This window comes from Moschus berezovskii, chromosome 6 (assembly GCF_049115385.1).
Source record: "Moschus berezovskii isolate FMDL1 chromosome 6, NW_MosBer_1.0, whole genome shotgun sequence".
NCBI lineage: Eukaryota > Metazoa > Chordata > Mammalia > Artiodactyla > Moschidae > Moschus > Moschus berezovskii.
In genome coordinates this window covers 2755107-2782469 of record NC_142465.1, presented here as the reverse complement: position 1 = coordinate 2782469, position 27363 = coordinate 2755107, and the positions used below count along the sequence as shown (strand labels likewise).

Genomic DNA, 27363 nt, shown 5'->3' with positions numbered 1-27363 from the left:
GACAAAGGCCTTATTTGTATGTAAATCATCTTTTTACATCTGTTTCTAAACATGTTTAAAGAATGGACCTAGGCGTACATTTTTAGATTGCAATGACACAGCCATTCTGGATTGTATAAGTAGCAAATGTAACTTTTACTTTTTCAGCGGCACATTAAAAAAGCCAGCAAGAGATGCGTTCAGATCACGGTGTGATATTTATTATGCAGCTGGATCTCGGTAGACAGAGACAGCATGTCTCTTTACATGTGGGTTCTGCCTTTAATTTACTCGTACAATTCATTCTTACTGTTCTGTTTTCCTATTAATCTTTTGTGAACTTCCTGAATATGTGACAAAGTACGAACAGTCTACTTTTGAACTTTTTTTATTGCAGTATTATTTATTGCTTTCTTTCAATAAAGTACTGAAGCAAAATTTCCCACTGCCAATCAAGAGTGCCGAGGGTAAGCTGTCCTCTCCCTGAGAACAGACCAGAGCTGGTAATGGGAGCCCGTGTCATCACACGGGCGTTCTGTTAGGAGTCGATGGATACAATGGAAAGGCCAGAAGGCGAAGACATAGGTGTCCCCAAAGGACGACCGACGGGGTGTTCATGCCCTTGGCTCCGGAGCCAAGAGGCTCCATCACTTCAGCATCTGCCGGGGACAGGTCTTCTCCCAGCATCAGACCCTAGTCCAGCATCAGGCCATCCCCCAGCATCAGGCCCTAGTCCAGCATCTGACATTCCCCCTGCATCAGACCCTCCCCCAGCATCAGATCCTAGTCCAGCATCAGCCCTTAGTCCAACATCATGCCCTCCCCGAGCATCAGATCCTAGTCCAGCATCATGCCCTCCCCCAGCATCAGACCCTAGTCCAGCATCAGAAGCTCCCCCCCAGCATCAGACTCCCTCCCCCCCTAGCATCAGACCTTCCCTCCCAGCTTCAGGACCTAGTCCAGAATCAGACCTTCTGGGGCATAAGACCCTGCCCCAGCGTCAGGCACTCTCCCAGCATCAGACCTTAGTCCAGCATCAGAGGTTACCCAAAATATCAGGCCCTAGTCCAACATAAACCCTCCCCCAGCATCAGGCCCTATTCCAGTAGCAGGCACTCGCCCAGCAACAGGCCCTCCCCAGCTTCCGACCCTAGTCTTGCATAAGACATTCCCCCCAGCATCAGAAGTTCCCCAAATCAGGCCCTAGTCCAGCATCAGACCTTCCCCCAGAATCAGACCATCCCACAGTGTCAGGCACCCCCCGTCACAGACCCTCCCCCAGCATGAGACCCTAGTCCAGCATCAGGCCCACCCCCACCCTCAGACCCCCCCCAGGCATCAGACCCTTCCCAGTATCAGGCCCTCCACCTCCAGTATGAGGTGTGGCATCCCCACTTTTCTGACACTCCTTAGCACACTCAGGCAGTCCCAGTGCAGCAGGACAATAGCTCTTGCAGGAGGTGCATTTTTACGAATCACCTGCGGAGCAGCAGCAGCTGGGGTTTCTTTCAGGTCAAGGACAGGCGAAGAGGAGGAACTTGTGCAGGAGGCAGTGGTGGCTGAGGGCACGTTCCCCAGCTCTGCATCCTCCCCGAGGGTGGGGGAGGGCCTGATGCTGGACTAGGGGCTTTGCTTTCCTGCTCTCTCACGGGCCCCAGGGCGGTGTCCGTCCAGATTCGCGGTCTCCTTGATGTCTCAAGCCCAAGTCCTGAGTTGCGTCCCAGTCCTGCATGGCAGAGGGCTGGGAACACCCAAGATCAAGCGCTGAAAAGATCCCAGGGGACAGCCGGGCCCCAGAGGGTGGCAGGGCAGGGGATGAGCATGGCCGCCCACAGAGGGCCCCCCAGCAGCACTGGAAGGAGAGCAGTGATGTCTTAGCTCACTCGGGGACGCTGCCCGGCCTAGCGCTCAAGAGATGTTACCGCCGGCAGCTCTGGGGATGCAGGAAGCCTGGTGAGTGACACCACTCCACTTGGGCCGTGTGGGTGGGCACTGCTGACCACGGCCTCGGTCTACATTCTGGTTCTACTGTCCCTCCGAGGGCTGACGGGTTCCTCTTCCGAACGGCACAGGTATTCTCTTTATGTGGGTGAGCGCATCCCTGCTCGTTTCCGTCAGCACTGCTGTCGCTCATCCTGCGTTTCCCTCTTTACAACCTGTGCTTGCTGCTCTTCTGGTTTAACTTAGGAGCAGCCCTTATTTTCTGCATTTCCTAGTTGTCAGCGTTCACTGGGGCTTTCCAGGTGGCACTCGTGGTAAAGATCCTGCCTGCCAATGCAAGAGATAACAAGAGACGTGGGTTCGATCCCTGGGTCAAGAAGATGCCCTGGAGGAGGGCATGACAACCCACTCCAGTATTCTTGCCTGGAGAATCCCCTGGACAGAGGAGCTACTGGGCTACAGTCCCTGGGCTTGCAGAGTGTCGGACACGACTGAAGCAGTTCAGCACACACTCAGGTTTTAGTTCAGTCGCTCAGTTGTGCCCGACTCTTTGCCGCTCCATGGACGGCAGCACTCCAGGCTTTCCTGTCCTTTTCACTATTTCCTGGAGTTTGCTTAAAAGCTCGTCCATTGAATCAGTGATGCCATAGAACCATCTCATTCCTGCTGCATCCACCGGAGAGGTGGCTGGGGTTCGGCAAAGTGCCCGGTCCCGCTGCGTGGGTGTGAACCTGCCTCACCACTCCCTAACCGCGGGGCCTTGTCTCCTCTGTAAATCGGGAGGTGGCAGCCCCTGCTTGGTGAGGGGCACGCGCAGCATCTGGTACACAGTCAATGCAGCATCCCTCGCAGTGCTGTATTTCTGAATAACAGGGAGAGATGTAATAACCTGCTCCTTTTCCCCTCTTGTCCCTAAACTGTGCTCCAGACCACATCTGCGTTACTTACCCCTGTACATCCCACACCCAGCACAAACAAGACACTCAGCAAATATCTGGCTGGAGAGGCAGGAACACACCCTGTCCTCCAGGAGATGGCGCCGAGCGAGGTGGGGGCCTGGTGATGACACTGTGTGCTGAGGAGCCCCCAGGAGGACCTGGGCGGCTGTGGGGTGGGGCGGGGGCCGTGGGCAGAGCCCCTGACGGGCTCCTGGGGGTGGGGACGGTGGCAGGAAGGAGGGGGCTGTTCCTTGTGGGCTGTCCACAGATTGTACCTCACCCCTCACTGATGAGCACTTAGCCGTTTCCAAACACCTGTCACTGTTCTGGAGGAAACAACCATTGCCCAGCTCCTACTCAAGCAATTTCGGGGAATGTGTTTCTAGCACTCGAGTAGAAACATCCGCTTTATTCATTCCATGCTCCCTTCATCCACCCAGCCAGCCAGCCATCTGTTCATCCATCTATCCACTCACTAATCTATCCACCCATCCACTGATGAATTCATCCATCCATCCACCCAACCACTCATTAACTCATCAGATCATCTCAGACCCACCGAGAAGACAGACGCCTCCTCCGCTCCTGCTCCCAGGAGGACCCCCAGCGTGAGTGACAGGTGCCTCGTGGGGATGACGGGGGAGACGCAGAAGGGACATGCCTGCAGGCCCCCTAACTCCGAACGGTGAAGCACCCACCTGGTCCGAATGCCTCCTTGCTGGGGTGTCCAGGCCGGCCCTTTTACTTCTTTTGAAATATGCGGCTGATGGAGTACCTGATGCTTTTGTTTTTTGCTGCTTTGTGTGGCGAGTCCTGGCTGCTGCTGCTGCTGGGGTTGCTCCCGGGGCTGTCCTGGGAGCCTGTCGAGCTTCAGGGAGAGAAAACGACCGTTATCCAGCAGCCTCGTGCAAACATACACCCGTCCACAGGACCTACTGATAGAACGGGACACCCAGCAACCTCCGCGCCTCAACCTCACAGCAGACCGTGGAGTCTCCTTCACCAAGCACACTCCACACGAGCAATGCAGGCTCCCGGCCACAGACAACCACCCCGGGAAAGCTGCGATTCCCTGCCTCTAGCTCTCGCCCAAGGAGGGCTTGACTCCAGGCCAGCTGGTGCAGAGGGCGCTCCAACCTTCCCTCAGGGTCGCTGCTCGGCAGGTGACGACACTCCCAGGGAAGGCGAGCTCCCCCGCTCTGGGCAGTCCCCCTGCCTCCCGCATGGTGACTGCCCCTGGCAGTGGCAGGAGAGCGACGGTCACCGTGAAGGGCTGCTGGTCAGGTGACCACACGTGCCCTCCATCGAGTGCTGCCTGGCTCAGGACGGGAGTTCAGCAGGTGGTCGTCTGAATGAGGACAGTGTCAGTCACGGGAGTGGACAGAGTCTCCTGAGAGGAGACCCTTGAGGAAAAGGGAGGGACCCTCAAGAGTGAACCCGAGAGGCAAGGGGCCGCCACCGGCAGGAACGCGCCCCGGGCTGGTCAGACCTCTAGCAAGAGCAGGAGGAAAGCTCCCACAGGAGTCAATCCATCGAGACGGACGTTTCCTAAAATCACTGAGGTCACTGAGCTCTCCTCCCCCAGCACCTGAAGTCCACCACTAAACCCAGGCACCGAACCCAGTGGGATTCATGTAAAATCATCCTTGCAACTCTTTCAAGACAAGAGGCGCAGGGCTCCTGAAACTGATGCCGAGGCGCGCAGGCCCCTTACTTGCAGGCGTCCCTGATGGCCTCGTGGCTGGCTGTGCGCAGCGACCCCGTGTGCAGCCGGTCCAGCCGAAGGGACCGCGGCGAGGCAGGGGTCGAGGTTTTGCCTTCGATGCCTCCTACCTCTTCCCGGATAGCTGGCGGCTGAGGGATTGAGGTAAGTGTAAAATTGGGTAACAAAAGACTGTCGTAAAAGGCAATCTCACAGGCTTTACATTATAACCAGAAACTTACTTGAAAATCTATTAGCTATGCTTTCCCCCAAGTACAAAATAAACCCTTGTTATAGCTTAATGCCATCTTAAAGGACTGTCTTTTTCAAGAGAGGCAGGGCTGTGGGGCAGCGAGAGCACCCGACTGAGTGCAGAGACCCCCGACCAGAGCCTCCCTGCAGCCGGGCTCTGCCCTCCCTGGAATCCAACAACCAGATGGCCCTGCCGGGCAGGAGGGCAGAGCGATGCCAGCACCGTGAACCCTGCATGGCATGAACTGCCCTGATGAAAGGACTGTGCTCATTGCCAGACGCTGCTCAGAAGCACCAGTTTCGAGAGTAAGAAACCTCTCAGCAAAGCCGTCCAGACCTTTCTGTTTGAAGGAGGAAAGGACACCGCTTGTGCCACCACCCAAGAGCATTTGTAGTGATGATGCAGGTTACTGGAACCCATCACGACCAGAGAAACACAGAAAAGGTACCTAACCCCTCCATGCGAACACCATGGGTCTGGCTTGTATTTCTCGGGAACACACAGACTGGGGGCTACACCCTGAAGTGCTTACACACAGTTCGAGTGTAATTTGCTCACTGTGGGTTCCATAAAGCACCCCTAGGTCTCACTAAGAGATGATCTTGTATCAACCTAGAGCAGTGGAATGGGGAGGGAGATTTGAGTTAGGTTCAAAAGGGAGAGGACATATGGGTGCCTACGGCTGATCCATGTTAAGGTTTGACAGAGCGGCACACCCAGGCCACCAACCCCAGGGTGACGGCGCTGCCCTGCTGTGCCTAGCAGGAGGGCTCCCGGGCACTGAGCTGCCTGAACCAGAGTGCGGCTGCCCGAGTCCTGCAGGAAGGCCCCAGGAGTGCTCGGTCAGAGGGCTGGGAGCGGGAGAGGGACAAGGAAGGCCAGCCCTCGGGGCACTGGACTCCAACAACAGGGGCTCATCCAAGTGACCCGAGGGGAGCGGCACCGAGCTCCCTCCTGATGCTCCTTCCATCAGGGATGCCGTGATGGACACGAGAGCCTCAGGAGGAAAGCGGGCTGGACGGCACCACGGGTACGCGTCCAGGCTCTGATCAGACCAGTCCGCACCACACTGCTGTGTGTGTGAGCCTGGGCATGGTGCCCAGCCTCTCTCAGCCTCAGTGTCCATGTCTGCTGAATAGGGATAACAGCAGCCTGGACCTCACCTGGGTGTCTGCGGGATGAGATGACAGACTCGCAAAGCACTCGACACGGTGCCCGGCACACAGTCTCCTGCACACTGCTACCCACCGTCAGTAAATTGGCTTCCCGCAAATCTAACATCTATGCCTTTTAAGAAAATCTAACAGTCTTGTCTTTTAAGAAAACACTGAGCATAAATTCCACGGTGGTCCAGAGGTTAGGACTTGGCACTTTCACTGCCGGGACACTGGTCTGATCCCTGGTTGCGGAACTAAGATCCCATAAGCTGTGCAGCATGGCCAAAAGAATAAGTAAAGAAAATTTAAAAAGTAACCAATGATACTATGTCTATTATAAATAAACATGAGATGATTAGAAGGCAAACAAGTGGGAGAAAGGCAAACTGTTACAATTGTCCCAACGAATGACCTATTTCCAACAGAACCATCAGCATGTTTTACGTGGTGGGTGAGTTTCAGTACTTCCATTAAAACGTCAATTATTCACCAGTACATAACCACATAGTGTTCATTCACGTTAAACGATAAGGACTATTTAACACTTCACAGAGAAACAAAGGCATGCTAAAGTTCTAAGGAGTTTACCTTTCAACGATGCTTCCTTAAATCACTAGGCTGATAGATGCATGCAAAGAAATGAAGAGAAACCAGATTTATTGCGACTCTGAAGCTAAAAATTCAAGAATCAGTATAGGCAAAGACAGTAAAGCAAAAAAGACTGCAAACATATAAGTGAGATGAAGATTTAGAGAACATGTAACTGGAAACAGAACATTTTTTTTGACCACAGAAATTAAATAAGCTATTAAAGATTTACTAGAGAAACACTATCAATTATTACTCAGAAGACACAATTCCATTACAACATCATGATTTAATAAAGCACAGCATTCTGTACAATAAAGGGCCTTAACAGTTGTCTATTCTCAGCCAAACTTCTCTATAAGTTAGTTTCTCTCAACAAAAAACATGTTCAACGTTAAATCAGTAATTTAACTGATGAGAAAGTTACCATAATACCTATTTCAACATTGAACAAATCTAACCACCTACTGGACATTAATGTAAAATCCTTACAAAGAATTTGATTTAAAACTTCGCAAAATAAATTCATTAAAGCAGGTTCCCTGTGAAAATATGTAAGAATGAAAGCTAGCATAATAGCAGGTGCAGTCTTTACATTTTATTAGCCATAGAAGATACTTTTTTAAAGTCTAAGAGAGACATTAACTGTGCAAAAGCTGATGAGATTGAGAGTCTTAAATACAAGCACCTACACAGAAAGGATATTGTGTCAAAACTCCATTAAATCTACACTTAAGAGAGTCATTTCTTTATGTAAGGATCATCTCATTTATGAATTACACACGTTATGTAGTTCAGGATCCATCTACATTATGCTTATAACTGCATGCTGCTGCTGCTGCTGCTGCTAAGTCGCTTCAGTCGTGTCCCCTCTGTGCGACCCCATAGATGGCAGCCCACCAGGCTCCCCCGTCCCTGGGATTCTCCAGGCAAGAACACTGGAGTGGGTTGCCATTTCCTTCTCCAGTGCATGGAAATGAAAACGGAAAGTGAAGTCTCTCAGTCGTGTCCGACTCTTCGCGACCCCATGGACTGAAGCCTACCAGGCTCCTCCGTCCATGGGATTTTCCAGGCGAGAGTACTGGAGTGGGGGTGCCATTGCCTTCTCCTGTAACTGCTTAGTGATACGCTAATTCAAACTTACTGCTATGGGGGAAACACACCATTTAATGAGACATGAAGACAAAGCACAAACCCGACTAAGGGGACACACGCTGTGGACCACAGCACCGCTATGACCAGAGCAAGTGGGAGGACGGGGGAGGGGAGACGGATGGGCAAACGACAGCTGATTGACAACGACTGATTGACCGTTGCCTGACTGACAACGACTAAGCAGACAGCAGGATGAGACAGGAAATCAAAACCAATGACGAAAGCAGACACACCGTCAGAGAAGTCCAACAGCAAGGAAAACATACACAGAACTGTTCTTTTACAAATACTCGGAAAGAAATCAAGCATGAAACCACAGAGAAATCGTCAAAGAATTTTAAATTTCAACTACTTAGTCAATGATGCAAATTATAAAAACAGCGTGTCAGAAGACCACAACACGGACTAGTTACCACTTCACATGCCGCTAAAATGATTCACAGTGATTTTAATTATATGCTGACTAACAACATAGCTAACATGAAATGGGTGGTAACGGAAACAGTGATAATGCAAGTGCAGTTACAAAGCAGAGTGTTGTACACGTGATTTCATGGGGTAAAGAGCAATGCACTCACAAAACCTAAGCTAAACATGGAAGCAAGCTGGGACATGTGCTTTAGAGCCACACACTCTGTCAACAAAAGCCCTAGGACGTCATCCTGTTTTTAGACTCGGAAGAGTGAGGAAGCCCGACTTCTTCCCTGGGGCCCCCGGCTTTTAACCCGGTTTCGCACGTAGAGCTGGCCTGAGCGCACGGCCAGGCCCATCAGCAAGCAGACCAGTTGAGATTCTTGGGTTTTCTTCACACCGCATGCCCTGCACCCTGAAGCCAGGCATCCCCAGTGGAAAATGTGCGGCATGGTTTTCACACGCCATGAGAGCTGCCTATGGTAAATTTCACGAAGCTGTCTGCTCCCTGAGAACAGAAACTTCCCTGCAGCTGCTGTGCCCAGCACAGGCCAGGCCCAATGTTACAGAGGCAGGCTCTGGCTGAGTTCACGATGACGTGCTAAGCCAGTGGTCCAGAACTGAACTGAACTGAATTTGTCACGGTGCCATTATGGAATGATTAAAGACTAGGAAGTTTTAAAAATCTTAGACCTCTGAGCATAGCAAATGTACCTGATTTTCTTCTGGGTAAAAAGAGAAAAAACAAACAAACAAAAGAAAACCAGTGTGCTGGGGGAGGGACGCAGCAGGGAGGAGGCAGACACATACCCCAGTCGTGATGCCCAGCTTGTCTACTTCCTGCGGCGGGCTGTGCCGCCTCCTTTGGGGCTTGGAGCGCCCACTGCTGGGCGAGCTGGAGCCGGCATACAGGCTGAGGGAGCTCATCGTTTTACAACGACGGAGGTTGCTTAAGCTCCCCCTGTCCACCCTGCTCTCAGTCTCCTCGGGCGGCTGCTCCGTGTTCTTCTCTTCAATCAACCTAAAATAGAATAAAACCCGTCACCCGCCTTTGTCAGCAGAGGAGTGTGTCTGGACAACACATTCGGGCTGGCATTCTGTGTCACGATTAGCAAATTCCAGGAACAGTTGCTCAATTAACATCTCAGCAAAAAGGTTCAACTTTCCCTCTTTTGAATATTCTCAAACTTAGAATAACTTAGCACTGAGTCTCACAAAGTGGCCCCTGATCATTCACGTTTGATTGCACTTATTTACTCTAACATTCTGACGGGGCCTGGGTGGCGACTCTCTCCCTGTGAGGAGATACCTGAAGTTGACAACCTCTACCTTTTCCCTGCTCTCAGGGCAGAGATGCACGTCAGTGCCTCAAGTCTTTTCCACTGGGAGTCGGGAACTCTGTACAATCAAAACAGCGATTCACGAACAAGCTGGAGTTTCTAAACACAAGTCTGCAGACCAGATGAAGTGCTGAGTTGATCTTTCTTTTTTTTTTGAGGTTGTATATGTACAAACGCATCACTTGATGAGGTTCTCCCCCAGCTTTGTGTGAGTTTCTGGATTCATGTCAATGGGCCGCATTAACCTAGAATTCACGGTTACTGCTCTTCTCCCCTAATGTGTCATGGAAGATGTTATACAGCAGTTTAAATACTCGATTATGCAAATAAAATGATTTTCAAATTAAAATACAAGATTCGTACAGGAACTAAACTCTCCAGTTTCACTTCTACTGATACATCTTGAAAGTTTTTCACTGTTGATAAATTGATGGACAGAAATTACCATTTACATCAAGTCAAGGAAAAATCACTTTTACCTGACAACTTGCTATAAAAATAAGAATATATAACTGTTCCATATTTCCTGCGGGGAAGGGGAAAGACAATCTTTCTGAGCTCGTCTGTGCTCAAACACGGCCTACAAATCAGTCTGTCTATGGCGTCAAAAGTGCAGGCGGCACCACCTGCGTTTGCTGGTTGTGCCGTCCATCCCCTGCCTTTCCCCCAGTCCCCCCACGCTCGGCTGACAGGGACGGGCACCTCGGCCTCAGCTGACGTCACGAGAACAACCTGAGCAGCAGCTCTGCCGGGTCCTGTGCAGGACGTGGACTTGCCGGCTGTACCCAGACCCAAGGCCCCCTGCTCACCACGAGGCGGGCCTTTGGATTCTGTCCCCTTTTGTAAATTGCTATAACTGCCAAGACCGTGTCTAAAGGAAACATCTTAAATCTACTGATAAGATGAGAAAAACTCAAACACATGTCCTTGGACCACTGTCTTCCCACAAGCCAATCTTCACACTGTATTAAGTTAAAAAGGAAAATGCAGATCTGAGTGGGAATTTGCCAACCCCAAAACCCCAGCTTTTCTGATCCAGGCGGCTTTTCACCAGAACGTGGGAGTCTCTGAGTGACACATGAGGGCGCGCCCTCAGTGCTGCAGGGTGCACGGGCCGCAGGGGACACCGCCTCGGCACCTCACCCAACTTGGGGCTCAGAACTGAGGGGGGGACACCCCACAACGCTTCCCCCCCCCCCCCCCCGCAGAGTGCTGACACCACACTGTGGACAGAACACCCTGGCTGACTGAGCTCTAAAATCAAGGGCAATCTTGGAACTGAAAATTCTTGAGGCAGACCTGAAGTCAGTTTTCTTACTATGGAACACTCAGACTTCTCTAAGGAGAAGACAGTTCCCCAGAGAAACCGAGTTTCCGGGGAGCTGGCATCAGGCGCACCCACCAGATCTCTTCGTTGATGGCGTCCAGCTGCCCCTGAAGCATCACAGTCGGAGTCTCGGCATCGTCCTGCCCTCTCGGTGACAGCTGAGTGGCCGAGCTGAAGAGGGTGACCCCGTCGCCCTTGCCATCAGACACGCCCTCGTCACTCTCGAACGCCTGGGCCATGTTGGCCAGCACGCTGGCTTGCTGCGCGCGATCCCAGCCCTGTTCCTTCAGGGTCTGCACCTGGGCACGAGAGGACCACGTCTCGTCAGCGACATTCAGGGAAGCTCAAGTCTATCAGGAACTGAACACAATTTTACATGGAAGCCCTGACTGAGGATAAATGGGCCATGCTTAGGAGACACTGGCATCTCTTAAGCGAGCAGTACTGAAGAAACGGGCAGGAGGAGAATTCAGTTCCCATATGGCCTGGTGACACTCAGCTCTTAGCGTGGACAGAAGGCAATCCTATGAGGTTATTCACAAGCGAGGGCTGATGGAGTCAGGGACAGAAAGCAAACATTAAAAAAAATACATCCATGCCCCCATCAGCCAGGCTGAAGGAAAATAAGGAAAAGCAATCCTTCAGCTCCAGAGCCGCTGGGTCCACCTCAGCTGTCATCACTTGTACTGGTTCACCGAGGAGGGCCATCCTCGCAGGTTCCCAGCCCTCCGTTTTCCAGGCTGGTCTGAACTCCCACAGACAGGAGAGAGCAGGGGCAGCCAGCGGACAGGAGGGCCAGCCCCGCCGCAGCTCTCCTCTCGGGGCACAGGCCCTCGGCTGTTCTGGGCGGCGGCCCCTCGCACTGCAAGGGCGGCTCTGTCATCAGAGACGCACGGGAGCGTGCCTGCGGGGCCCCGTGCCGCCCTCCCGCTCTCACACCTCACACCCTTCTCTCCGCAAATGTCCCCCCTGCCCCACTGTCACCCAGGTCCTGCCTTCTTTTCCCAGACATGACCTCAAAGCAACTGAGGGGCAGCCTCGAGATGCTGGCTTGCCGGCACCCTGTCCCCCGGGGCCAGTGCCCTCGCCCCCTGTCTTCGTCACGACCCCTCCCCAGGGCAGGGCCACCCCCTTCGCTGGCCCCAGGACCACCTGCCATCATTCCTGCTCCGCTCCAGCGAACCAACTGCCTATTGGTTCACCCCCATTCACCCCCGCGCCTTCAAATCGCACAACGGGAACCAGCAGATTCCTCCTCCAGGGCTCCCTGCAGCGCCTGCTGCGAGTCTCTGAAAGTTCCCTGGGAGCGGCCTCTACTGTCCCCCTCCCTGCCTGGTCTCCAGCTCTCTGCAAGCAGGCAGTGTGCCCCGCCCCGCAGGGCAGCTCCGCGGGGGCTCTCAACCCCTGGACTGCCAGCAAAGCCCCAGAAATAAACTTCTAAGAAAGAAACGAAGGGGTGAGGGTGGACCGAGAACAAAGTTCGAGCACGGCGGCTGCTAACACTGGGGCCATCGGGGGATCCGGCTTACTGATGCTTTCTGTAAGGGTTGTGGGCACACGTCTACGTCTGTTCCTTTACACACTGCCTGTGGATGCTGTCACGCTTATTGACTAGCATGAAATGCTGCTACTCAATTATTCGTAACCAGTAAAGACATTCACTCTGAGGCCCTCTTGGGAACAGTTTTCCAACTCCTGTCCTGGAGCTTTTCCCCACACACAGACCAGGCCGGGATAGGCCCCGCCAGATGTGCCTCTTTGTAAAGGGGCCATGGGGCTGGCTCACCTTATCCTCCAGAGCAGCCATTCTCTCCTTCAGATGAAGCTGAAGCCTCTCATCTGATTCGGACACAGGCTTATCCACGGTATCTGATAAGGGTTTATTGTGTTCTTCTTTCACGTCTTCTCCCTGCCTTGCCTAAAACAGGAAAAACATAAACTCATAAACTTCAAGAGCAAAGTACGGTCCTTCTTTTAAAAGCACCGGGGAGCCGTGATGTGAGCAGCCTGTGCCCTGGTTCCCAAGGCGGTCCCCTCCCACGGCCACCTCTGGTGGGCTCTTGAGCATCACCAGAGCAGACGGACAGGTGCAGAGGGAGGCAGAGACTTCACCTGTCAAAAGTCACTCCCAACGCTTCACTTTGGCTGAGCACCTGGGGGACCTTAATGTCACCAGCCATTACCTGTCAGAGGAGCTCGGAGAGCAAGCAGATTGACACTCAGAAACAAGCAGACTTTAAAGGGGATCGGCTTACACACACGTTGGTAGAGGAAATTCCCAGTATATAAACAGAAGCTTGAGTCTGGTTTAGGGGGTAAAATGAATTCAATTTATAAAGTAAAAGGTGAGAAAATTCATTTGGGGGAAAAAAGCCAGTGGAGATAGACATTCACATATTTTTCTTTACATGCAACATCACTTAAATTCTTTGTAATGATTGCTGTTGTTCAGGCGTGTCTGACTCTTTGTGACCCCATGGACTGCAGCATGCCAGGCTTCCCTGTCCTTCACTATCTCCCAGAAGTTGCTCAAACTCACGTCCATCGGGTCAGTGATGCCATCCAACCGTCTCGTCCTCTGTCGCACCTTCTCTTCCTGCCTTCGATCTTACCTAGCATCAGGGTCTTTTCCAATCTGTCAGTTCTTCGCATCAGGTGGCCAAAGTATTGAACCTTCAGCCTCAGCATCAGTCCTTCCAATGCATATTCAGGACTGATTTCCTTTAGGATTGATCGGTTTGATCTCCATTCAGTCCAGGGGGACTCTCAAGAGTCTTCTCCAACACCTCAGTTCAAAAGCATTGATTCTTTGGTGCTCAGCCTTCTTTACGGTCCAACTCTCACATCCATACATGACTACTGGAAAAACCATAGCTGCAAAGTAATGTCTCTGCTTTTTAATATGCTGTCTAGGTTGGTCATAGCTTTTCTCCCAATGATAATTCATATTCAGTTCAGTTCACTTGCTCAGTCGTGTCTGACTGTGCAGCCCCATGGACTGCAGCATGCCAGGCTTCCCTGTCCATCACCAACTCCCAGAACTTGCTCAAACTCATGTCCATTGAGTTGGTGATGCCATCCAATCATCTCATCCTCTGTCACCCACTCTCTTCCTGCCTTCAATCTTTCCCGGCAACAGGGTCTTTTCCAATATGAAAATTCATATTAAAAAACTGGAAATAATTACCTCAAGCAATTTTTAAATGTAATAACAAAGTTGGCATGTCTGTGTTTTATAAAATGAGCATCAACCTCATGGTTTAAAAAGCTGTTTTAGGACCTACTGTATATAAAAAAAAAAAAAAAAAAAATGGAGAGAAGATAAAAGAATGATCTATTTGAGACTGGCCCTGTGTTAGAAATTGCTGAGGCTAATTGCTGGGTCATGGGTATTTATTATACTATATTATAGAAGTGGTATATGATTATACCACTTTTGTGCATGTTTGAAATTTTCCACCTTAAAAAATTAAAAAACAGGTTATTTTCTGTTAAAACAAAGTCGTCTCCAGCAACACAGTTCGAAAGCATCAATTCTTCAGTGCTCAGCCTTCTTTATGGTCCAATTCTCACACCCATACGTAACTACTGGAAAAACGACAGCTTTGACTATATGGACCTTTGTCGCAAAGTGATATCTCTACTTCTCAATATGCTGTCTAGGTTTGTCATAGCTTTCCAAGGAGCAAGCATTTTTAAATCTCATGGCTGTAGTCACCGTCTGCAGTGATTTTTGTGCCCAAGGAAACAAAATCTCTCACAGCTTCCACAGTAAGGCATCGGCATTCAAATATTTTTAAAGCAAAACAAAAGTTTACTTTGAACTGGCTTAGTCATAAACAGCATCCCGAGCTCAACAGCCTCTGAGCAGCTGTTCTGCAAGTAAGGAAGTGCACCCCTGATCGGAAGACATTCAGCTCTCTACCTAAGCGGGGAGGGCGCCTCACCGTGGGTCTCACCATGGGAGTCAGAACCACTGCTCCCTGGGAGCCCACGTCTGAGCCTCTGCAGTCCAGGCCCAAGAACACAGGCATGCTGGGGACAGTACTGACACGTGAGGCTTTAAAACCCTCAGAAAACAATAGCATATGGTACGTAGTATTTTCTGATCTGCCTTTGGCAGCCACTATTTTGTATATCGTAATGCGCTCCACCTCATACATTTCAATGACTTTCTAGTGCTTTATTTTTGTGGTGGGGCCAATGCCAAAGCCTTTGACTGTGTGGATCACAATAAACTGTGGAAAATTCTGAAAGAGATGGGAATACCAGACCACCTGACCTGCCTCCTGAGAAACCTGTATGCAGGTCAGGAAGCAACAGTTAGAACTGGATATGGAACAACAGACTGGTTCCAAATAGGAAAAGGAGTACGTCAAGGCTGTATATTGTCACCCTGCTTATTTAACTTCTATGCAGAGTACATCATGAGGAACGCTGGGCTGGGAGAAGCACAAGCTGGAATCAAGATTGCCGGGCAGATGACACCACCCTTATGGCAGAAAGTGAAGAGGAACTCAAAGGCCTCTTGATGAAAGTGAAAGAGGAGAGTGAAAAGGTTGGCTTGAAGCTCAACATTCAGAAAACGAAGATCATGGCATCTGGTCCCATCACTTCATGGGAAATAGATGGGTAAACAGTGGAAACAGTGTCAGACTTTATTTTTGGGGGCTCCAAAATCACTGCAGATGCTGATTGAAGCCAGGAAATTAAAAGCCGCTTACTCCTTGGAAGGAAAGTTATGACCAACCTAGATAGCACATTAAAAAGCAGAGACATTACTTTGCCAACCAAGGTCCGTCTAGTCAAGGCTATGGTTTTTCCCGTGGTCATGTATGGATGTGAGAGTTGGACTGGGAAGAAAGCTGAGCACCGAAGAATTGATGCTTTTGAACTGTGGTGCTGGAGAAGACTCTTGAGAGTCCCTTGGACTGCAAGGAGATCCAACCAGTCCATTCTCAAGGAGATCAGTCCTGGGTGTTCATTGGAAGGACTGATGCTAAAGCTGAAACTCCAATACTCTGGCCACCTCATGCGACGAGCTGACTCACTGGAAAAGAGTCTGATGCTGGGAGGGATTGGGGGTGGGAGGAGACGGGGATGACAGAGAATGAGATGGCTGGATGGCATCACCGACTCGATGGACATGAGTTTGAGTGAACTTCGGGAGTTGGTGATGGACAGGGAGGCCTGGCGTGCTGTGATTCACGGGGTCGCAAAGAGTCGGACACGACTGAGCAACTGAACTGAACTGAATGCGTTCCACCTCATACATTTCAATGACTTCCTAGTGCTTTATTTTTGTGGTGGGGCCAATGATACACTTTGGCACACACCGGCCCGACTCACTTTTTTTGAGAGAAGCCAGATTTGGTTTTCCTGGTTAAGTCCTGATTATCTGAGACCACACGGGAACAGGAGCGAGTAAGGCTCACCAAACCATAGGAAGGACAATCCCTAACCAGACCGGAGCTCTAACCCTGCCTCTTGTCACAGTGACCCAGTTCTCAACAGGCAGCCCGCTGCCCTGAAGTTCCCTGCTGCTCTCTTCTCTTTCAGTAAAAACGCTAACAAGCCAACAGAGTCACGCTCAAGTAAAACAAGGGAGTCAGGAGAGGAATTCCACAAAATGGTTAAACCAAGTCCCACATAATTCAAACCTGGAAGTTGCAGTCACCCCCAATTTTTAAAAAATGTATTTCCTTCCAGTACAGCTGATTTACCATGACGTACATCCACACTTTTGAACGCAATGTTTTAGGGTCATAAGAACTTTACACGGGGACTTGATTTTCAACATGGGAGTCACATGAAAAGGTCTTTCTTTACCTTCCCTCCTCAGTAATGCAATGCTATAAAAGTCAGACACAGTACAGTAAAGGCCATTACCTGTCGATGCATAGAATCCTCATTTGCAATTTCATTTTCAGGTTTATCATTGAAGTCATGCACATAGGCAGCTTCGCGCTGTGCGGCGAGGGAGCGTTTCGCTAGGGTAGTGATTCTCTTTTCCATGTCCTCCGTCTGGGCCATGGCCTACATCGGGCATTGCAGAGGAGAAAAGGTAAGCCGTTATCATGGAACACTCCGATACGCTTAAGAGTAACAAAACTGGACTAAATCTTAAGTTTCAAATCAAACATAAAGTTAGCGTCCTCAAAATTAAACTCCTAGAAGTGGCAGTTTTCTCGGACGTGAGCAAAAACGCACCTACCTCAAAGGTCACATTTGCCACGATGGGCAGCCATCTGTCTGAATGTTCTGTCTGGCCACTCGGTTTACCAAGCTTCTTTGCTATATAATAAATCCAAATAGCAAACAAAAAGTATACTAAACTACCCTGTTATTGCAAGAATTCCAGGAGGGAAAGTATCTGGCATGAAGTCAGGACCTCTGTCTGCTACACCATACAGGCGGACGTGACCCAGAACAGGGAGGGACCTACAACAGACCCAAGAGGGAGCTCTGAGGCTCGTTTCCTCGGGTAAAAGTTGGAAAAATCTCATGCAATTTCCTCAAAATTAAAGTAAGACTATTAACGAGTGGAAACAGAAGTCAAAGTGTAACACAACTGGAAGCAGCCTTCTCAAGCAGAGTTAAACCACATGTATGAAATGCTCAAACCAGGACCAGAACTTGCTGCTGGTGCGACTCCTGTCTGCCAGCTCAAAATCCATTTCGGGTCCCTCTGCGGTCACTAAGTAACCAATGTGGGCCAAGTCCTAATATTAAAAGTGAAAGGTCTTAAAAACGCTTTTTCCAGAATTCTTAGCGTATTAAACTCTGCCACCTAATCTCCTCCTGTTGCCAAAGAGTAGTGTGAGAAGGTTATACAAACATGTGCAAATATTTCTGTTTTGAGTTCTCACACAGAATTCCTCACACCAAGCTACTAAACAAGTACACCTGCTGGAACACATGCTGGAGGGGCTCTGTCTGAGACGGTGTCACGGGGGAGGGGTGGGGCAGGGTGGGCGCTGTCTGTCTGCGTACAGAGGAGAGGTGAGGCTCACAGGAGGAGGCCTGAACCCCCAGCACTCTTCTGTTTTCACAGTGACCGTTAGGTAGTTTCTTATAAATCATGACACCCGCAGACACGACCGCCAGAAACATCAGGATTCTACACGGTTACACAGCTTGGGCCTGAGGACCTGAGGGTGAGCAAACGCCACTCGACTGGTCTGACCGCCGGGATCACCGTCACACATCCCTGTCAAGGAGCGGAACCTCAGCAAACCAGAGAAGACGGCCAGGCAAGCTGCCTCGGCAGAGCCCACACAGCATGCTCCCATCTCTCCGAGAGAACGGCCTCCTCCACCAGACTCGCCTGAGCGAATCAGAAGGAAATCTCAGCATCGTCAGAAATACATTCGACAGGCAGGTGTGGGGGATGAACTGGGAGACTGGGACTGGCATATATACACTGCTGATACTACGCATCAAGTCAACAGCGAGTAAGGACCTAGTGTACAGCACAGGGAAGGCTCCTCAGTGCTCTGTGGTGAAGGAAATGGGTAGGAAATCTAAACAACAGGGATATATGTAGATATATATATACACATATACATGACCGATTCAGTTTGCTGCACAGCAGAAATTGACCCAGCAGTGTAAAGCAACTACATGCTACGAAATGAATGAACGGATAAATGAATGTTTTAAAAGGAACACACTGGGCCCCCTAGAACTTGTAGGAATGAGGAGTCCATACCCAGGGTGCAGCACAGCGCAAGGGCTACCCTCATGTTGGTCCACTGCCAACGGACCGCCTGGATCAGGCCTCTTCTACCCCAGAGACCTTGACACAGAGGCAGGGAGACAGCCTGTCGTGTCTCGCCAGAGCTCTGCTCTTACTCGTGCAGCCATCCCGAGGCTGAGATCACCGGGAGAACAAGGGACCCACAACCACCTCAGGGCAACAGACACGGCCGCCGTCACTCACTTCGCGGACATCCCGCTCCAGTTTCCTGTTCACTTCCTTGGACTTGAGGAGTTTCTTCCTGGCCATGTCCAGGTCCTCCTCCAGCTCTCTCATGTGGGCAGAGAGAGCTGCCAGGTGCTCTTCCATCTGGCTCTGCTCCCGCAACTGCTTGTCTATGACTTCCTGGAGCTCACTCATCTTAGCCAGGTTTTGCTCGTGGCTTAGAGAGCCGTCGGACGATCTCTAAGGGGGAAAGGAAGCCTTAGAGAGCCTTGTTTTGGGAGGGAGGGAACACAGCACTTCCAGGAAATCGCTGAGGTCAAAACTGCCTTCTGCACTCTGGGAGTTCACAGGACACTCACGGCTGCTCAGACCTACATGGTGCATTGGTGATGCTGTCCATCCCGATTAGAACCGGGTGATTAGAGTCAGACTTTGTCTTCTCCTGGACAAAGGGGTGCTTAAGAGATCCTGCAGCTCTGAGCCACAAGTCTAGTTTGCTAGTCATTAAAATACCCCAGGTGGGCGGGTCCTCAATCAGAACGATAAATAGCATGTGATGCCCACCACTACAGCCTTCATACTTCTTTAAAATGAAAGGATACAAATGACAAACCCTTAACTGAAATTACACGATGACTGATCAAACTTACCTCTTTATGTGTAGCACCTAATTCTTCTTCTAACAAACGACACCTTTCGTGTGCTATACGTAATCGCTCTCTCAACTCAAATAAAAGGGGTCGAGTCACTGTGTGTTGATGTGTGTATACACGTTAGTGCACTCCTCATTCTATGCTCACCCTAATACATGGCTACTGTAACACAGTATCTTTAATGGCTCTTATTGATCTTAACATCAAGAAAATCTGCTTGTTAACAGCTTTAAATTCTAAGTTTGAGAGAACAAATGTTATCCTAAATTAATTCTAGTACCCAGTTTTTAACTGCAAATTGATATACAGAATATAATAAATCTTGAGACATTTATGCCAACTAATACTTTTTAACTGGGGGCTTCCCAGGTGGCTCAGTGGTAAAGAATCTGCCTGCCAATGCAAGAGGGCAGGTTCAATCCCTGGGTCGCGAAGATCCCCTAGAGTAGAAGACGGCCACCCACTCCAGTATTCTTGCCTGGGAAGCCCCATGAAGAGAGGAGCGTGGTGGGCTACAGTCCACAGGGTCGCAAAGATACGGACATGCCTGAGCCATATAAAACTCTGACTTCTTACAGAAAAAATGTATTTACAAGAATTCAAGAAGCTCAAAAGTCAACTAGTTACATAAATACATGCATCATCCACCTAACAAGGCAGCAAGTGTACAAATCCAGGAGGTTTGGGTGGCTGGTACCTTCTCATCCAGGGCCTTGTGGTGGTCAAAAAGAAATTTCAGCGCCCTGAGCACCTCCACCTCGCTGGTCATGCTGGCTGGGGGCTGCTCCTGCTGCTTGCCCGCCGTCATCTGGAGGGACGGCATGTTCTGGGAAATCAGGAACTCCAGGTGCTCCAGCAGCAGCTGCAGGGCGGGGCCAAAGGAGCACCTTCAACCTCACACTTGCATTCAGGGTCGGTTACTCCTCTCAGCCTCACGCTAAAGCCGAAACCATGCTAAGGCACATCGGAATCCTGCCAGTTCTGTCTAAAGCTAGGGTGGACTTCCCAGGTGGCCCAGTAGTTAAGACTCCACACTTCTGCAGGGTCATGGGTTTTAATCCCTGGTCGGGGAACTAAGATCCCACAAAAAGTGTAGCGTGGACAAAAATGTAAGTGAAGAGAACTCCCCCTCGAATGTACTAAAATTACATTAGCTCTCATCATAAATTTGAAGCAAGGTATGAGAACCCCGAACTGATCCACCCCAGTCTGCTCAGTGGGAAGATGTGAAAAATGACTTTAAAATCAGACAGAATTTAAAGTCACTAACACGGAGCCCAGTGCTGACCCCCGCGGGGCAAATGTCAACACGTGAGAATCCCCCTACTGACCCTGGTGTTGTTTCTTTCGGCTCTGAGCTCGGCGAGTTCTTCTTCCCTTTCCAGGAGCTGCTTCTTGTATACATTTACCTCCTCGTTAGAAGCTGGAGACTTCTAGAAAACAATTAAATGAGTCACTAAATGCAAACACAAGTTAAAAAGAGAGCGAGACAATGAAGACTGACCCTGTCAAGTCTCTCCAGGCTCCACACAAAGGATCTCCCTGCCCCCTCACAGAAGAGGGGGTCCGCCGACCCCAAGACCACACACGCCACCACAACTCAGACCGCCATCAGCCTCCACCACGACCTGGCTGGCACGCGGCAAGAGAGAACCCAGAATCCAAGCCTGCCTTCTCAACACCCAGGGATGTCTGAGAAACATTCCTAAACATAAACCTAACAACAAAGTGGATGAAGAGATTCTTAAACGACACACAGACAAGTGACCTAGAACCACTGGGGAGACTGAAGAAGAAAGGTAAGGTCTACAAGGCCACCAGGCTTTGGAGTGTTCCTCCGGGAAAAAGGCTGATGGCACCCCAAGGCCATCTGTTAGCTTGACCCCACTGAAGTCACACATTCATTCAATAAACTGGTTAAAATGTTAAACTCATGTTATATGTATTTTACCACAATTTGCGTGCACGCGGGGCCGTCCACGTGGTGAACTTGCTCAAATTGAACCACACGGCGTCATCCATTCTTCTGTTTTTCTTGGCACAGATACAAAAATCCTGGGCTACGTATCCCCTATTCCATACTGAGTATGCAGCACCCAGAGTAGTGCCCTACACTTGTAAGAGGCATGTAGTAGACATGTGAAGCCATGAGGGTGTATGTTATACACATAAGCAGTAGGTACCCATCATTAAAATCCTGGACACACTGGTCTGTGCTTTGTAAGACAGGGGACGTTAAGGGGCTTAGCCTTTCTGCTTCAAGGACTGACTCTCTAGTTCGTGATCCACACGCTCCAGAGACTCCTCCAGCCAGTGTTTCCCTTCTTTGTAAGAAGGGAGACGTTAAGGGGCTTAGCCTTTTTGCTTCAAGGACTGGCTCTCTAGCTCAGTCCACGTGCCCCAGAGACTCCTCCAGCCAGTGTTTCCCTTCTTGTGGGGCTCCCGCCCATCCTCCGCGCAGCACCAGCACAACCTCTTACAAGGTCAACTTGCTGGGGTTGATCCTGCCCACTAAGGTCAAAACGCCCTGCCCGGCAGGGCCCACAACCAAGCTAACAAAAGGAAACACAACCCCAACGCTTCGCCGGGTGAGGGCCAATCTGACGGGCCCAGCCCCCGGCTGCTCTCACCTCAGGGCACTCTGCTTCCAGAACTCGGTCCGAGGCCAAGCTCCTCCTTGTCTTGGCCTTTGCTTTGGGGTTGCAGCACTGGAATAACGCCCACAGGCGGGCCCTTCTGCGACCCATCCTCGCGGATAGGGGCAGACCCCCACTCGGGGCAACTGCTGTTTCACAGTAGGATACCTCAGCTCCTGAGCTATCACCACTGATCTCACACTATGACCACCGCTCTCACACACACACTGCTCTCACACACACCGCTCTCACACTATGACCACCAGGACCACTGTCTCAAGGAGAAATGGCACGAAGTCTCTGCCCCCAGCACGTCTCCCAGGAGCACGGAACCAGAACCCACTCAGTCACAAGGGGTTCCATGGTAACAGGGGGGCTGGGCTCGGGCATCAACGGTGCAGAGCGGGGGAGGGGCTGCCAAAAAGATGGCAGGTGAGTGTGGGGTACGGGAGAGGGAAGGCCGTGCCAACAGCTCAGGCCCACCGCCAAACATGACCCTGCAAGGTACTGGTCACAGTCGGACCGAACAGTTTAAACTGCTTCAGCAACCACCACCACTAGGAATGAGCATGTCTTCTAAGTGGCCTTCTGCCCCCTCCACCCCCCAAACAAGCCTTCAGTGAGGCTACAGAAAGGGTACCCCTGAACTCAAGGGCATCCCCAGAACCCACCCAGCTGAGGAGGACTCACCGCGCCAGCCGCCCCTCACTCTCACCCTGAGCTCAGTCCTCCCTGACTGACTCCCTCACTCGAGCTCAGCAAGGGATTGACCAACCTCGCTCCAGGCACTTAAAATGAACCCACAGTGGGTACAGGGGTTCATTCAACCTGCTGCGAACTCGCCCTCTTAACTTCGACCCTGGGCTACCAGACGATTCCGCCCCGTGGGGGCTGCACGGTGGAGGTCTGGGGTGTCCCTGACTCAAGCCGCGGCAGCCAGCGCCTCCCAGACCCCGCCAGGTGCTGCCTCTCCCTCCGCCCCCGAGTCTCCCACCCCCTCTCCTGGCCCCACTCCCACCCAGAGTGGTGGCTCTCCACTCGCCAGGGCACAGGCCACACTGCTCCTGGCTCAGCCCGGACCTCTGCTGTCACTTGAGGACCTCAGGCCCCGGGGTGCTTGGGGTCCTATATCCACCCATCTCAGAAATTACAGACTCTGGGAGAGACAGAGGACAGTTTGGGGTCCCTCCCGCAGGTCACCCTGAACACGTTCTCTTTTTTTGGCTTTATCTACTGGAGTTCTCTGAGATGTCTTTTTGATACCTCAACTACTGTTTTCAAAAAGACTGTAAAATCACTGTGCTCAACTTTAAGAATAAAATCTTCATTTTCAACCTTAAAATGAAACTGGAGGCAAGACTAAACGCAGTCAATTTTTCAAACTGAAAAAGAAAACCCACATGTGACCACGTCACAGAATACAGGTCACGTAACCCCTCCCTCAGCCTTCTCCACCCCCAGCAGCCCGTCATCACAAGGCCCGCTCTGGGCCGGCAGGGACAGGGGAAGTGACCTGACCGGCTCCTCTGTCCCCAGGCTGCATGGGCCGCTTGTTCCACCTTCTTCACAAGGTCACGTGGCACTGAAACAGCCCAGGCAAGCTGGGGATTCTGATCAGAAACACAACCGTGGGTACTAGGCAAGGACCCCTGGTTCTTGTTTACCCCGGTAGCAAATAGAGATGATCAATACAATTACTGTGACTGTTACATGTGGCTTCAGATAAGAGAAGACACCCAGGGCGTCCCCACTTCCAGTTGCAGACGAAAGCAGCTTGTAGGGCAGCCCACCGAGAGCTAGAAAAGCTAAACCCAGTTTAAAGGAGGTCCTTGAAAGTGAGAGTGAAGTCGCTCAGTCGTGTCCGACTCTTTGCGACCCTTTAGACTGTAGCCTACCAGGCTCCACCGTCCATGGGATTTTCCAGGCAACAGTACTGGAATGGATTGCCATTTCCTTCTCCAGGGGATCTTCCCAACCCAGGGCTCAAACCCGGGTGTCCTGCATTGCAGACAGATGCTTTACAGTCTGAGCCAGAGGACCTTAGGCAGCCACAATCCAAGATTTCGAACAGAAAGGAAGCCCAGTGAGGGAGCTGGAGACTGAGAGGGCCGCTCCTTTCCTTGGGGCATCTGAACAAAGCTGACTCTGCGAAGAAAAGGCAGGGAAAAAGTCAAGCAGAGGGGGACTGGCTAACACAGCTCTGGACAGTTCCTTGGGCTGGGAAGACAAAAATTTGAGCGGAGGCCTCACAAGTCAGGCCGGATGACAGAGACCAAGCTCCCCAAGAAAAGGGAGGCACAGAAACGCACCCAACACTCAGCCCAAACCGGCTAAGTGCTGAGTATCAGTCGCCTCGTGGTGCTCAGGAGACAGAAGGTGGGCTTCAGGACCTGCCAAGAAGGGCAGGCCCTGGGAGGCACCCCCGGCTTCCAGATGGAGACGCTGGAGGGCTCCTCCCTGGGGTCGGGGGGACGGTGGGGGAAGGCTGCTGAGACTGAGCTTACAAGGACCCCCCAGCCTCAAGTCACTCAAACCCTGAGTGAACAAGAGAGCTCTGTGTCCACTAGAGGTATGTGTCAGAGGAAACTCTGGAGAAAACAGCATCACCAGAACCTCTAGGGTTTTCCATACAGAATGTCCAACATGCAACCAAAAAAGCAAAAAAGGGTGTAACAACAAATACGAGCAAGGGAAAAAGAACCGAAACAGATCCAGAGGTATCAGTGTATATCAGCATATCAGAGGTGTGCTAGCGGGATCAGATGCAAACGTCACCAGTTCAAAAATACACTTGAAAAAAGGAACAACTTCTGAGAATCAAAAGCGATTCTAGAGCTTTAAAATAATTCAGTGAACTGAATTTAAGAACTCAGTCTCTGGGCTTAACATCAAATTAGACGTAGTTGAAGAGAGGATCAGTGAACTGAAGGATGGATTAGTTAAAAAACATATATATGTGGGGAAAAAAGTATAGCATATATCTGAGGAGCCCGTTGTTAAACTACGTTGTTAAAAACTACTATAAATGGAGACCCTCATGGTGGAGAAAAGACAGAGAGGGGAATAAGAAATGCCTCCGGCGGCGCAGGTGCAGACGCGGGAGACGCCCGGCTCCGGCGGCGCAGGCGCGGGAGACGCCCGGCTCCGGCGGCGCAGGCGCGGGAGACGCCCGGCTCCAGGGCAACCGACCACGTGCAGAATCGTGGCTGAGATGAGCTACCCCGCGCCCAGGGTTAGGACAGTGGCCGAGAGGAGCTGTACCACGTCCAGGAGGCGGTGGCTGCTTGGGCACCGGCGGGCCGAGAGGAGCTGATCCACATTCAAAGCAGGAGGGGCGGCCTTGAGGAGATACCCCTCGTCCAAGGTAAGGTACAGAGGCTGCGCCTTGCTGGAGCAGCTGGGAAGAGATACTCCATGACCAAGTGGAATATAACAATCCACTGTTCTGGGGAGGAAGGAACAAGATGGCGGAGGGATAAGACGGCGAGAACACTTTCTCCCCTACAAATTCATCAAAAGAACTTTTGAACGCGGAGTAAAGTCCACAAAACAACTTCTGAATACTGGCAGAGGACATCAGGCTCCCAGAAAAGCAGCCCATTGTCTTCTAAAGGAGAGGGAAGAAATCCAGCTCCACCCACCAGAACACCGACACATGCTTCCCTAACCAGGGAACCCGGACAAGTCACCCGTCCAACCCCACACACAGCTAAAAAACTACATAATAAAGAGAACTCCACGAACTGCAAGAAGAGGGAAAGGCCACCCCAAGCAAAGCAATATAAGCAAGATGAAGAGGCAGAGAAATACGCAGCAAATAAAGGAACAAGATAATTGCCCACCAACACAAACAAAAGAAGGAGATATAGGGAATTTACCTGATAAAGAATTTCAAATTTTGATGTTGAAAATGATTCAAAATCTTGAAAGCAAAATGGAGTTACAGATAAATAAGCTGGAGAAAAGGATTGAGAAGATGGAAGAAAGATTTAATAAGGACTTAGAAGAAATAAAAAAGAGTCAATATACAATGAATAATGCAATAGATGAGATCAGAAACACTCTGGAGGGAACAAACAGTAGAATAACAGAGGCAGAAGACAGGATTAGCGAACTAGAAGATAGAATTGTAGAAATAAATGAAACAGAGAGGAAAAAAGAAAAACGAATTAAAAGAAATGAGGACAATATTAGAGACCTCTGGGACAATGTTAAACGCTCCAACATTCGAATCATAGGAGTCCCAGAAGAAGAAGACAAAAAGAAAGACCATGAGAGAATACTTGAGGAGATAATAGTTGAAAACTTCCCTAAAATGGGGAAAGAAATAATCACCCAAGTCCAAGAAACCCAGAGAGTCCCCAACAGGATAAACCCAAGGCGAAATACTCCAAGACACATATTAATCAAATTAACAAAGATCAAACACAAAGAACAAATATTAAAAGCAGCAAGCAAAAAGCAGCAAATAACACATAAGGGGATTCCCATAAGGATAACAGCTGATCTTTCAACAGAAACTCTTCAGGCCAGAAGGGAGTGGCAAGACATACTTAAGGTGATGAAAGAAAATACCCTACAGCCCAGATTACTATACCCAGCAAGGATCTCATTCAAATATGAAGGAGAAATCAAAAGCTTTACAGACAAGCAAAAGCTGAGGGAATTCAGCATCACCAAACCAGCTCTCCAACAAATGCTAAAGGATCTTCTCTAGACAGGAAACACAGAAAGAGTGTATAAACTTGAACCCAAAGCAATAAAGAAAATGGCTACGGGATCGTACTTATCAATAATTACCTTAAACGTAAATGGGTTGAAATTTTCAAAAAGGCTAGGAAACAATTCTCATAGCCATCAATAGTTCAGTGTTGAGTTCATGAATAGTTTTTAAAGTTTGGGACAAACTGTAGTATTTGCTATTTGAAGTACTATTTGTAATTGGCATATTACGATGTAACATTGGTCTTCATTTCCAACTTAAAACGCCTAAAAATGCCTAACAAGTTTTTAGATTTGTGAACTTTAGTTGAAATGTATTTTACGATGTTACTAAACCTGCAGAAATATTGAAATATTTCAGAGAACTTAAAAAAAAAAAAAATAACTACTATAAATGGAGACCCTCATGGTGGAGAAAAGACAGAGAGGGGAATAAGAAATGCCTACAGGGGTTGAAACTTCAGTCAGTTCAGTTCAGTCGCTCAGTCGTGTCCGACTCTCCGCGACCCCATGAATCACAGCACGCCAGGCCTCCCTGTCCATCACCAACTCCCGGAGTACACTCAAACTCATGTCCACAGAGTCGGTGATGCCATCCAGCCATCTCATTCTCCGTCGTCCCCTTCTCCTCCCGCCC

At 50.3% G+C, this 27363-nt stretch overlaps 1 protein-coding gene across 2 annotated transcripts in view; it reads right to left on the bottom strand.

The window, feature by feature from the left end:
• Positions 1–178: 178 nt before the first annotated feature.
• The window catches only part of LOC148777522 (liprin-alpha-1-like), a 43633-nt gene continuing 16448 nt past the window's right edge, over positions 179–27363 (bottom strand). Inside the window, exons 3-12 of one of the 2 annotated variants that reach the window (XM_088836797.1) lie at positions 20700–20801; positions 20066–20230; positions 18734–18955; positions 16681–16827; positions 12578–12709; positions 10867–11090; positions 8935–9145; positions 4573–4712; positions 3557–3726; positions 179–2247 (exon numbers count right to left, since the gene is read on the bottom strand). In XM_088836797.1, coding sequence (XP_088692923.1) covers positions 3600–3726; positions 4573–4712; positions 8935–9145; positions 10867–11090; positions 12578–12709; positions 16681–16827; positions 18734–18955; positions 20066–20230; positions 20700–20801 — 1470 coding nt within the window. In that variant the 3' untranslated portion in view covers positions 179–2247; positions 3557–3599. The remainder of the gene's footprint in view (positions 2248–3556; positions 3727–4572; positions 4713–8934; positions 9146–10866; positions 11091–12577; positions 12710–16680; positions 16828–18733; positions 18956–20065; positions 20231–20699; positions 20802–27363) is intronic. The other variant, XM_088836798.1, reaches the window with a different exon arrangement.